Source organism: Lactuca virosa, chromosome 5 (assembly GCF_052849685.1).
Source record: "Lactuca virosa cultivar CGN04683 chromosome 5, Lactuca_virosa_CGN04683_v6, whole genome shotgun sequence".
NCBI lineage: Eukaryota > Viridiplantae > Streptophyta > Magnoliopsida > Asterales > Asteraceae > Lactuca > Lactuca virosa.
In genome coordinates this window covers 367,038,481-367,052,604 of record NC_136430.1, presented here as the reverse complement: position 1 = coordinate 367,052,604, position 14,124 = coordinate 367,038,481, and the positions used below count along the sequence as shown (strand labels likewise).

The following is a 14,124-nucleotide window of genomic DNA, read 5'->3' as shown; positions in this document are numbered from 1 at the left end:
GGAGGCCTTCGTACTCTAGTGGATCTACGGACGGTAGGAGTTTCAGTTTCTACACCTTCATTCTCTGAACTATTATCATCTATGCCCCCACTATCTCGAGCTTCATCAGAGCTCCCACTGCTTCCTGAACTTTCACCTATCTCTGGAGTACTGACAAGTTTTGTAATGTCGTCTTCTAAAGTTTCTTCTAACTCAACTTGTTCTTCCTTTTCTGGTTGTTTGTTACTGCTTGAGCCCTTAGCTAGTTCATCCTTGTACAGCGCATTCTCATTGAACACCACATCCCGCCTTCTATAACCTTTTTGTGCTTGTTATCCCAGAAGCGGTAACCCATGTCGTCCAACCCATAGCCTATAAAGGTGAACTTCCTTGACTTTGCCTCTAGCTTGTCTCTCTCAGAGTCTTTGACTTTTACATACGAGACACAACCGAAGACCTTCATGTATTTGAATGAAACCTCATGACCTTTCCATTCTTCTTCTGGAATCTTGAACCATATGGGAACCGAGGGTCCTCTATTGATTAGGTATGCAGTTGTGTTGACCTCATCTGCCCAAAACATCTTGGGCAAAACTGCATGTAGTCTCATGCTCTTCACCCTTTCATTCAATGTTCTATTCATCCTCTCAGCTACACCATTCTGCTGAGGTGTTTCTGGAACGGTCTTCTGCATCCTTATTCCATGTTCAGTACAGAAATCAGCGAATTCTTAGCTACTGTATTCGCCCCCATTATCGGATCCGAAACACTTGATTTTCAAGTTAGTTTCATTTTCAATCATCGCTTTCCATTTCTTGAAAGCATTGAAAACTTCAGACTTCTGCTTCAAGAAATAGACCCAAACTTTCCTAGTGCAGTCATCGATGAAAGTAACATAATATCAGGATCCTCCCACTGAAGCAACTGAAGTGGGACCATATACATCTGAATGAACAAGCTCTAACTTCCTTGTCTTGGGTGGATGTCCTATCTTCGCGAAAGTAAATTTCTTCTGTTTTCCAAGAATACATTACTCACAGAAATCAACTGTCACATTCTTCATATCTGGAATCCTTCCTTTGGAGGCAATCATCTTCATTACTTTTCACTCATATGCCCAAGTCTTTGGTGCCATAGAGTGGATGCCCCAACTTCTTCAACAGCAAGTGCCTCATCATCAGAAACTTCCACCATGTAAAGTGTATCCCGCTTCTGACCTCTAGCAACCACCAAGTTTCCTCTTGTCATCTTCCACTCATGATCACCAAAAGTGACATGGTGACCTTCATCATCAAGTTTCCCCACTGATATCAACATTCTTTTCAAGTATGGAATCAACTTGACATTCTTCAAAGTCCACTTTGTACCCAAAGTAGTCTTGAGAACCACATCCCCAAATCCTGTAATATCAAGGCTCTTGTTGTCTGCCAGTCTGACCTTCCCTTGGTACTGCTTGAAATTCTGCATCACATCTTCGGAATGACTAACATGGAACGACGCACCAGAATCCATTATCCATGATTCAACTGAGATTTCAACTGCATAGATAAGAGCATCTCCTTCAGAGTCTGATGCAATGTTCATCTCATTCTTGCCTTTGTCTGCAAGAGGCTTCGGATATTTAATCCTGAAATGGCCCTTGTCTTTGCAGTTCCAACATGTGATGTCCTTCCTGTTTTTTGATACACCTCTCTTCCTCGACTTTGATCTTTCTCTACCTCCACTCCCTCTGTTGGACTTCCTTCCTCTTTCCTCAGTACTGAAAAGACTGTTAGAGGATTCTCCAACACTTCGTCTGTGCACATCCTCACCAAGGATTAAGTCGTGTATGCCTTCGAATGTCAGCTTGGCACCTCCAGCTAAGTTGCTAACTGTTCCTGACCAACTTTCGGGTAATGATGATAATAGTAGTAGTGCTTGGACTTCATCTTCAAATTTAATCTCAACTGATGTCAACCTTGACAAGATTGAATTAAATTCATTGACATGATCAGTCACTAAGCCACCTTCCTTCATCTTCAGGTTTACCAATTACCGAATCAAGTGAACCTTATTCGCCGCTGAAGGTTTCTCGTACATGTTAGATAGCGCTTTAATTAAACCATAAGTTGTCTTCTCATTGACAATGTTGTAAGCAACGTTCTTTGCCAATGATAAACTCACCACACCAAGTGCCTACCGATCTAACAACTCTCAATCCTCCTTTTTCATAAGGAACGACTTATCTTCTAACAACGGTTCATGTAAATTCTTTTAGTAGAGGCAGTCTTCAATTTGCATCTTCCAGAAACCAAAATATTTTCCATTGAACTTGTAAATCTTAACTCTACCGTCTTCATCCATGACTCTGATACCAGTTTGTTGGGTGACAACAAAACAAGTTAGGCACTTCGGACAAATATCAAAACACAAACTTCGGTAACCACACAAAATTTCATAAAAACGTAAATCAAAAGAACACGATATTTAACGTGGTTCGGTCAAGGTGACCTACGTTTACGGGCGAACGAGAGAGAGAGAGAGAGAGAGAGAGAGAGAGAGGATTTTATTAACTTTCTGGAACAATTACAAGCACTCAAAATTGTATCTTACTTTGAGCTCTCACAGAAATCTAGCAATTTACAATGATGGGGGTATGAGCCTATTTATACTTGAAGGATCAAACCTAAAAGCCTAATGAGCTAAGCACATTGGCCCATAGGCCCATGAATGGTGACAACCAATCACAATCCGCTATGCAACATCTTCTGGAACATTCTTGAGCATCATCATCTTCTAGGCATATTTGGATCAACATGGCACAACAAAGGAATCAATATGGCGCATCATGGACCAAGCTGGTCCATGATGGCGCGACAAAAACCCTAGATGGCGCAACAGGGATACAAATGGCGCAAGAGCATCAAGTATGGCGCACAACATAAATCTTGGAGCAACAGCATAACCATGGAGCAACATGCACATGAATGGCGCAACAATGAGCAAGATGGCGCAAGAGGGAGTGCCATGGAGCAAGAGCATTCCTCTTGGCCCATCCCTTTATCAAATGGCGCAACAAGGACCCCTTGTTGCTCCATATCCCTTCCAACTGCTCTAAACCTCTTCCAAGTGCTCCTAACCTCTTTTAGGTGCTCCAAACCCCCTTGTACATGATCCGTTCCTTTGGCACTTGATCTGTTCCTTTGTCTGATGATCCATTCCTTTCTCATAAGATTCGTTCCTTTGTCACATGCTCCATGAACCTCAAGTTCTCCATTGAGTTCTAAGTGCTCATGAACATGATCCAAATGCTCCATGTTGGACAAGACTTCATACCCCAACAGTATCTACCATCAAGATTAAGGCACTTGGAATGCTAGTTCCTTCTTGTATAAAATACTTATTAAGCCTTTAAGTGCTTAACTAAAATAAGCACTAAAGGAGAAACACTTTTAAGCATCTAACTCTTGCAACAATCTTCAAAAGACAAGAAAAAGATAGGGAGAGGATACTTACATCTTTCAAGCCATTTCTAAGCGAAAGGTCACAAAAATGCAAGCAAACACTCATTTATATACTCCATGCAAAAGTAAAGCTATACCATATTATAATATAAGGTATTCACTAGCTTTTAGAAGCATGGGGAGCAAGGGTGGGAGGTTGACAAGCAACCTCCCATGCTTGTATAGATTTTCGGCCATGCTTAAGAAAGAATACAAAAATTGTCTTCTAGTTTATTAACCATGATATGTTAACTCATTAACTTAATCATGGTTAACCAAAGTGTCCAAAACTTTGTACATGACTTATTTTATCATACCATATGATATAATAACTAGTTATACTCTCTTTTAATTATTATTTTCACAAAACAATAATTATTCCCTAATTAAATACAGAAGTTGATATTATTTGTTAATAATCATATTAATAATAAATATACAAAATGTGTCAACTTGATAAAGGTATAACCCTATAGGATCATATATTATTAGCAACATCACTCAATAATGATTCTTAGGCATATAGATTCAACATAATCCATCTTCGACTTAGCTCACACACGTCATGATAGCTAATTCACCCAAGTCATTTGTCATAGGTGAGACTAATCCATATTAGACAATGATTTCGAGCTATCGTTATATCATCGGTAATTGTTTGTGTGGAAACAATCTTTTTTAACTCATGTGAAATGTACACGTAAAACGTAGAACCCACTCATTTGTAGTCTTCAAATCATCATCAAAAATGGATAGAAGCTCACCGCTGGAACCGTCTTGGCCACGTTAGTCTCCCTTAACGGACTTATTAGTTTCCCTTGGTGGTTGTTTTCTCCTTCTCTTTGTTTTTCTAAGTTTAAGCGTTCACCGATTACATTTCCTATCTTGTGCCAATAATTGTAGTATTTTTGTTTCCTTTGGACGTGGATCTTGTCTCGTTGTAGAATTGTGAGCTGTTACTTTTTCCATTGGTCTTCCTTTAACATTGAGATCTCCGGCTTTTGTATCACCGTTACTGTTGCTAATAATATGCTTCACCCTTTCTTTTGAGTCTAAAGTGGTGATTATCTCATCTAAGACAATAGTATTTCAAATATAGATCATAATATCACAAAAATGATCATAACACTCAGGAAATTATGACAATATAAATAATGCCAAGTCTTCCTCAACATATTTAACGTCCATGTTTTCCAGGTTTCCTACTAACCCTTTGAAAATGAAAAAAAAAATTGATCATTCAAAAAACTTCCTCGTTCACCTTCAGATTGAACAAACAATGCTTCATATGTGAAAGTTTCCTTCAACACATCTTTTAAAACGGTGTTGGATAGATGTAGGCAAATTTGCATCTCCTTATCCTCATTAGACCATGATGCATACATCTTTTCTTAACCCAAAAGTGTTTGGTGTAAATCCAATAGAATTAAGACATCACTCATGCATGTTTACTTGCCACAAAGGGAAACTAGTGTTTCTGTCTAGTAAAGAAATGTCGTACTTTATCGAAGACATTGTCGGTAATAGACTTAGCAATTCGTGTTTCCGTGTCGGTTATACGTGTCGGCCATAAATATACATGAAACGAATTTGTAAAACACGAGCACAACACGGATTGTAAAACATTTTTTGGATATCAAACACAAACACAACACATAATTAATTTGTGTAACACGTGACATGGCACGAATTGACATGCTTTTAACCGTGTTACATGAAAACACGAATTTATATATGCATTGTCTAATAAGCTAGGAAAAACATGCATTTAATCTGTGTGTATATGTGTATGTACGTGTCACGTGTCCCATGTGTATACGTGCCGAATGCCGCATAAATTTAATTCGTATCTTATACATGTTTTAACAAGTAAATTTGTGTTTAACATGTGTAAGACACGAAAAAACGAATTTAGAATTTGTGTTGACATGAATAAACATGAAACACGATTTTCCAGAACTCATACACATAAACGTGTGTCATGTCAATCGTGTTGTATATCAAATTGTTGAGTGTAGTCGGTAAACAATCTTAAATGAATTACTATCCTACATGGGAGCATGATATCAACTGTCATAGGGGCATTGCCCCTTGACTCCGCAAGGGAGCATGCCCTGGTTCATTCGTGTCTTAGATCAAACTGGTTCATACAAATTTGAGTAATGCATATTGGGTATTGACTCATATTTGAGCATAGCCTAAAATCTCATTCGATATTTGTGTAGATCTACCTAAAATACTCAATGATATTAAAATCACCAACATTTTAAAAGCTATTATGCGATATGATTTTTGGACTGAGAACCCATATGTTAGTGCCTAGTTATTTAAGCATAAACTCATATTTTTTGTGTAGATATTAAGTAGCGATGATTAGAAGAGTGAGGCATTACACATGTTAGAACTTAGAAGATGATATTTTTATGTTGCTTATTCGAGACAGCTTGATAGACAAGTTGATGATTATTTGAGCTATGTTTAGTAGTTTATTGCATAATGATAAAACTCGTAGGCTGTAGGTTGGCATTTGATATTGTGATTCGATTTTTGGGGTTGTCCACAATGTTGAAGATAACAAGAGAAAAACTTATCAAATGGCCTTCGCTTTCACATCCTTTTTCATCATCCCGACGAAACAATCTAAAGAAATTGGTTACATTATACGAAGAGATGAAAACCCTAATGACAGGTTGACAAAAAACCAAAGTTGATTGAACCACATGTTGGAGTTGTGGCTGTGGATAAATAAAAAGAGAAGGCAAGAGCCAGCCTTCGCTACTTGTAAGTCGTAAGCACAACACACACAATATTAGAAGTTATACAGATTTAAGAAACTTGTAACTCCATTCATTTTATGAATAAATCAAGACATCATAGCAGAAACATGTACCCAAAAAAAAAACATGAGAATTAGTAGAAACAATCAGTATTCTCTTATTATTCAGGTACCCTACTAATAATATCATCAGTGATGAGCCAACAACTTTGAACAGGTAATTTACACCACTACAAAAATCCCGACTTGATATCATTTACATTTCTACTACCACTATTACTGTTATGATTATGTCCACCACCAAATCTGAGTGGTTTGAGATCCGGACTGACTTGGGATTGCATCTCCGCAAGCTCTCTGACTCTTAACAGAATCGGTGCTGGGATCGGAATTGATGACTGTTTTTTGGAATTTTGCACCTGCATGCAACAAAATATATATATATATATATATATATATATATATATATATATATATATATATATATATATATATATATAAGTGTCAAGTAAAAGCCAAATCAACAAGGTACTAGGAAGTAGGAAGGAAGGAGGAAAAATGAGTTACCCCTTTTTCAGCTGGTAACTGTGCAAAACTAGCTCGCAGCAGATTCCTCCACTTGTCCTAAAAAGGTATGGTATGGAAATGCATGAAATGAGTAATGACAGGTCAGCATAGATGGAATAGTATTAGTAGTAGTATGTACCTTGAGATCGACTGGTGTGCGATGCGAGCATGTTGAAAAGGCAATCCTTTTTATTTCAGACCACCTGCCAGCACCATACCTGGAAACACCTTCCACCAGCTTCACAACTTCACTCAGAGTCCATGGTCTATGGTGTTTCCTCCTCATTCCGCCTTTTGCTGTAGGTACTGTTAATATATTATTACCATTATCATTATCACCTGAATCATCCTCCTCCTCTGCTTCTGCTTCTGCATCATCATACGAATCACCCTCTTCCGAATCGTTCTTCAACTCCCCTGATGCCTCCTCTGAGTACTGTTCACTCCCTCCTTCCTTAATTACCTATTTTATAGCATATACATAAAACATCCAACCATCATCATCATTTTCACATCAAACATTATTACTATATCATCCCAACCACTTCAACTACAATCTATGTTTAATATATGCAGTCTAGCCTAAGCCCTATAGGCCTATAATATAAAGTTTATAATACTGCCATGTATCAAATGAAACAGCAACGAATAACCCAGTATATGAGACAGAATAACAAGGAAAGAACGAACAAAATTATGATTTCAGTATCATCTAAAATTCATAATCATAAAGGAGCAGATATTACATATATATTCTACTTCACATACCAATTAATTATTCTGGAGATCAGGAGATGTTACAAATATATATTTTCAAAGCAGGAATGGAACCTCCAAGAAACAAAAGAACACACCAAGTAGGATGATGCATCATTCAGAGTAATTAACTCAAATAGCACTCTTCAATAATTAATTAATTAATAGCAACTTAATAAACCAAAACAAGAATACTAGAATGAAACATAAAAAATGCAAAATGCTTACAGGCTGTTGAAGTTGAACCCATCCAGTGGGTAGTGCATTTTTCAGCTCTCGGTTCTCTACTTCATCATCATGAGCTGTCTTCACCAGTTTTGCTGTGATTCCCGTTCCACATGACTGAAATTTCTACACAAGTAAGTCAAGAAAAAGTTTACAAAATACCAAAATAGGCAACTCTACTATAAACATAACAATAACATCATCAGCATTTAGCATTTAGCATTCAGCATTTAGCATTACTACCATGAGAGCCATGAAATTTTCTCTGGGGCGACCTCTTCGGATCCTAGAAACATATGGAATCTCAACCCCAGAACCTCCAAGAGAATCTTGACGGGTGACAAGAGGTCTGGTAACTGGCTGGATGTTATGAATGGGCCTCACACGAGTTCGTGGTCCATGTCCAGAGCTCTTCACAGAAGAAACCAGTCTTCCACTTCCACTATATTCCCGCTCCCGGCTCTCTGATTCTGAAACTTCGATATACCGCTTTGTGGGCTTCCGGACCCTTTTACCCCCCTCCTTATCATCTTCACTACCAATACCAATACCAATATGATGATGCTTGGGTATGGGTGTAGTACCACTTTTCACACTCTTGCTGCTACCACCCAACTGATCATCTTCCATATGATTATGATTTTGACTATCAACACTTTGACTTTGACCGACTGATATAGCAAATGGATCCTCCTTCTCCTTCTCCTTCTCATTATTAAGGTTATTGTTATCGTTACAGTCTTCTTCTACTTTGGGTTTCTTTGTTATTATGTTGTTTTCGATTATGAAGGTGGTAGTAGAAACATCACAAGAATTAGACAGCCCCATGGAGATCCTTCTCTTGAGCCACTGTTTGTCCTTCACAGAAGTTTCCCTCCCAAATGTAGCCTTAAAAGTTGCATGAAGTTCTCTAACTGAAAGGTTGTCAAGACAAATCTCCCCTTTCAGCTTAGAGAAATCAGGTTTCCCATTAACACACATGGTTGAAGTTGATGGTTCGCTCTCCGCTGATCCCTTCCTATCCCCAGATTCCTCAATCTTCCCATCAACAGGACTTGACACTGATCGACCTATTTCCTGCAGTTCAATACATGTATAAAATCACTTCCACTTCCACTCTACAAATGCTCAAAGCAAAACACTACCTCAAACTGGGAATTCAATTTCCCCAGATCAACTGTCGTGCCAAATACTGTATCTGATCCTCCTCCCAGAGTACAAGGGTCCTTGACTTTGAACAGACCTGTCATATTTTTTTATAATTAAGCATGAGGCCATAATCAAAGGCACAGGTGGGTGGGGTTAACTAGTGACACAACAGCAAAAACATTTAAAAAACAAAAGATAACTAATTTCCATCACCACCATCTTATGAGTTATGACAACAAAAAGAACCAATTAAGAGAGACCTTGAGAGTCCATGGGCATGGGCATGAACTCCTGACCAAAAGTCTCATGGTTTGAAGCACAGACTGCAGGCTGACAGGTGTCCAGAACAAAATGCACTGAACTCTTATCATCAAGCAAGTCCTCGACCTCCATCACTTCATCATCAGTTGCAGGTACTAATCTCCCATCACCTTCAACCTGAAAATAGACGACTGCAGATATTAATCCTCATGAAAAAAGATAATAAGATATATATATATATATATATATATACCATACGCCTTAAAATGATATTCTACATGTACTTCATCAATGAGGGAGATTGGTAACCAACAAGAACATTATCAGGCAAGGCAATAATGTTCAACAGACACGCCCAATGTTGCCAATCACACTGCTTCATGCAATGTGGACTCTCTATTGAACTCTCATCCTCATGTGCAATCAAAAGTGTACATCTGTTTCCCCAAACTTAGTGGTTGGTCTTTACTTTTTATGCTTATCTTTACCATAATAAATTAGCATCTGAGGCACTTTTGCATACAACTAATGCATACCTCATCATTCAAAACTACAAACAATACTTAGAAGGGGATTGTCATAATAAATTAGTGTCCGAGTAATTTTGCATACAACTAATGTATTCCTCAAGTGGGCGTAGTTACATGAAAAAAGAATAAGTAAATGAACTTTTACCCACATCATTCAAAACTCCAAACAATACCTAAAGGTGTTTGTATTGGAGGTCAAGAATTTATTGCATGAGATAGAGTCACAGTGGAAATAAAAGTTAAAAGTTGTGTAAGCGCATAACCTATATGAAGTATATGCACCTGTAGATACAAGTCTTGAAGGAGTGTTAGCATCTATGGCTATTGTGCCTTCTTTCATGACAAGAAATTACATATCCTTCTATTCCTTTATCAGATAATAACAACACATTTGGCTTAGAGCCAGGCAAAAAACACTTGAAACGTTATCAACATCATTGTATTCCTTGTAACATTTTCAATATCCTCATTATTCAATTATATGTCATCAACAATCTAAACCTAGACTGTTAATTGTCCTCAAATTCTATGGAAGAATCCTATATTGAAGCATTTTTTTTCCGTCCCTATATGCTAAGATGGTCTGTCATATCCTAAACAACTAGCAACCATTAAAAAAGCTATCAGTTCTATATATGCGCTGTGCCATCATTATTATTATACAGTTAGAAATAACCTCAACATCCCAGTTTGCCTTCACAACTACCAAATCCAAAATAACTTCTAGCAAGTAGCAACATTTTAGATGCTTACTGAAATGTAAATCTCACAAAGCAACAAAAATGACCCATCACAGAAGCTCTTGTATAATTAAAGGATCCAGAATTTCACATTCTGGAGCTACTTATTTTTCTGCATTTGATTTAAGCACAAAACTGAAACACGAACAGATCATAACACTCACCATGCATCTTATCATGCAACTTATTGAACAGACCAGTAGGGCACTGCAGCAGGGTCAGTGCATTATTATTGCTTGATGAGATAATGTTAATCTGTCTTAATTAAGACTAGCAGCAAATCAATTATAATGGAACTTCTCAACAGAAAGAAGGTAAGCCTGCACCTCAGGCTCGGTTATAAGACCATTTATGAAGAACTGGATCTTTTCAACTTAAAATTGAGGATTATTTCACGAGAATATATATCCCTAGTGGTTATAAGTAGTTAAGAAAGCAAGCTTGTAATGCTAAAACACCAAAAGGATTAATATTTTCTCTGTATGTTTGTATATGACTTGCTAGACTGATTTGCTCTAAAATGGTTGTCATATGTCAAATGTTTGATGGACATATCATCAAGTTTTCTATTTATAACTCAATCCTGGTTCATACCTGGTAACACTAGCAGTAAAAAGAACATAAATGGATTTACTCATCACAATCTAACATGGCATTTCATACAGTGAAATCTTCCCAGCTAAAGAATGCAGATGCATAGACCTAACAAACTGAATTGCAAATTAATATTTTCCTCAGGCTATTTTATATGACTAGCTAGACTGGTCATTCTAACATTGTTTCCGTACGTCCATTGTTTGATGGACAAATCTTCAATTGTTCTATATAAAATTTAATTTTAGTTCGCACCAGGTAACACTATCAGCAAAAAGATCAAAAGGGGCTTTTCTCATCACAATCCAATATGGCATTTCATACAGTGATATCTTCCCAACTGAAGAATGCAGATACAAAAACCTAAGAAATTGAATTGCAAATTACCCGAGCAAGCTTGTAAACAACGGGATCAGCAATCTGCTTTGAGGAGTCAGAACAGGTTATCACAATTGCAGAAGTGCCCTCTAACTTACTTTTCTCGCTTCCTTCAATTGCTACCAAAGTTTCCATGTAACATTCCACCACATGCAACTCAATTACAAAAGCTGAAATAACACGGAAAAAAAATCGATCAAATTAAAGCTTTCCCAAACCTGGCGATTTTACATTATACAATCACTTCCCCATCCTCGACATAAAATCGTAATCAATTCAATCGCCAAAAATTACCTGGCCTGATCAGTACCAACTCACCATAAAAATGTAGGAACGCGAACACCGATTGATTTGAAAGCTGTAACCGTTGATTCCCCCGAAATTTCAATTCAGGTGCCGAAAATAAGAAAATTAGGTTTTTGAAAAGAGGAAAGGAATTGGAAGATTTTGGTGGAATTGAATTGAATTGAAGTTGAGTGGCGCTTTTCCAGTACGCTGTGTTTATCGATGAAATACAGTTTCGGAATCGAAAGGGAAATATAAATTGGTTTATGAAATATGAGGTTGGCGTCCGGATAGGTTTCTTGAGTCGGAGGGTTATTGTTTAACTGTAGCTGATGCCGGCTACTGTGGTCTGTACTCGTGTCCGGAATTTGGATGGTACTTGTACTGTACAATCTAATTGCAAGGATATGAATTGACGTACTTGCCCTCCATGTTAAAGGCTGACTTCCATGCGTCCACCTTTTGTCTAGGAAATAAAACAAATCGATTTGATTTAAAGTGGATTTCACATATAAAAACACAATTCTAAAGATATTTCGTTGTTTTGGTACACGAGTTTTTAAATTTCTTTTTTATAGTTTTTGAGACCATTCAGATAAATTTTATTTGAAGCAAAAGAAAAAAAAGACGGCATTGATCCAAAAACTAATTCAAATAAATTTTAATAGTTTTAGTTTTCAGAATTTTTATCTTTTAATTTTTTATATAAATTACATCTTAAAAAACTAACCTTTACTTTTATCAAAAATACTTATACATAAATAAAATAAAAAATTGCAGTTTATTTAGTTTTGACAAACACTCATAATTATCATGTAAATTGTAATCTTTTTATTTTTAACGAGGTTAATGTGTTTATACAAAAATATATCCTTTATGAGTTTTATATGTTTATGTTTAGCTTTGCTACCAATATTGATAGAATGTTTATAATAAATTTAAAAGTTAATCTTATAAAACTCTTTATATTTTTGGTTCTTAAATTTTAAATCTAAACATTTTTTATTATACAAAAATCCCTAGTATTTTTCTATTTTTTTTTCCTTGCATTTTTAGCATGTTTTACAATTTTTTCAAGCAAACGAAAACTAACTTTTTTACAAAAGAAAAATAGAGAAAAAAAACTTTTATATATGACAAACTGTTTGTTTTGGGCCTATATTATTATTTTGGCTTATAATTCTTATGTTTTTGTTGTTGTTTATGGTATTTTTGTTGAATTAAGTTTATAAGGTTTTAATTAAATTGGTATATTCTTAGTGAATAAAAGTAAGTCCTTTTTAAGTTGTCATCGTAACCAAAAAAATAGTTTGATTGATATTAAGAGAGATAAATGATTTATTAATATAATATATTATTAATATATTAATTAGAATAATAAATAATTAATCATAATTAATTTAATTATTGATTTTGGATTAATTACAATTAATTAAGAGTATAATGATTAGAATGCAATTGTTCAATAGTTGATGTTGAAGTAGGGGTGTTCGCGGTGCGGTTTGGTGCGGTTTAGAGTTGAAACTGCAAACCGCACCGCACATGCGGTTTGAGTTTTTTGGAAACCGCAAACCGCACCGCAAAAGCTCTAAACCGCATTATGCGGTGCGGTTTCGTGCGGGCGGTTTGTGTGGTTTGTGTGCTGTTTATGCGGTTTGATAAGTTGTTCGTATTTATAACTTTTGTTGTTAATCATTCCATTTAAACACTTTCAAAATTTATTAATTTATATTGCATACCCTTTAAAAGAAATAGATATTGCGAACAAAAAAACCACATAATGTTTTGCTAACTTGTTCCGACTTATGAGATTTGATATCATAGTCTTTTTAAGTCTATAATTACCATATTCAACCATCATCATATTGAGTAAGTTATTCGACAAAATGAAGTATTTGGTACTTGGAAACACACACACACACACACACACACACACACACACACACACATATATATATATATATATATATATATATATATATATATAAACCGCACCGCATAGTGCGGTTTGACAAAATTACGAACCGCAAACCGCACCGCGAAATTCTAAACCACATTAAGCGGTGCGGTGTGGGCGGTTTGTGCGGTTTTTTGCACACCCCTATGTTGAAGTAGTGACTTATGAACTAACATGTCATCATACATCAAAATCTTCTTGTTGAACATTACCATATTATGATCATAAGTAATTTTCTTTACTTCTTCTACAAACATTCCCCATTTAGTAGCCTTTTCTTTTTTGTAACTACAAGTGACAAACAGCAAATTTATACTATTACATATAATAGTCTTATGTTGAAACTTATAAAAGTCGTATGTTGTAGTTAATAATAGCATTCATTTTCTCAATGTGATCGGAGAGGCACAAAGTAAGACGATAAAGTCAGAAGATGTTGAAAAGA

The 14,124-nt window shown here is 36.2% G+C and overlaps 1 protein-coding gene across 3 annotated transcripts; it reads right to left on the bottom strand.

Annotated features, from left to right (window-relative positions):
- Positions 1-6,348: 6,348 nt before the first annotated feature.
- On the bottom strand, positions 6,349-12,067 carry TRFL6 (TRF-like 6). Of its 3 annotated transcripts, none has more exons than XM_079053355.1 (9): positions 11,756-12,067; positions 11,447-11,607; positions 9,195-9,372; positions 8,931-9,028; positions 8,029-8,862; positions 7,789-7,902; positions 6,944-7,267; positions 6,805-6,861; positions 6,349-6,656 (listed from the first exon to the last, which is right to left on the bottom strand). In XM_079053355.1, the coding sequence occupies exons 2-9, from the start codon at positions 11,570-11,572 to the stop codon at positions 6,468-6,470; spliced, it is 1,920 nt and encodes a 639-aa protein (XP_078909481.1). In that variant the 5' UTR covers positions 11,573-11,607; positions 11,756-12,067; the 3' UTR covers positions 6,349-6,467. The 3 variants fall into 3 exon arrangements, with proteins under 3 accessions (XP_078909481.1, XP_078909480.1, XP_078909479.1); XM_079053354.1 differs by having other exon boundaries at positions 7,789-7,911; positions 11,732-12,066; XM_079053353.1 differs by having other exon boundaries at positions 7,789-7,911; positions 11,756-12,065.
- Positions 12,068-14,124: the final 2,057 nt, after the last annotated feature.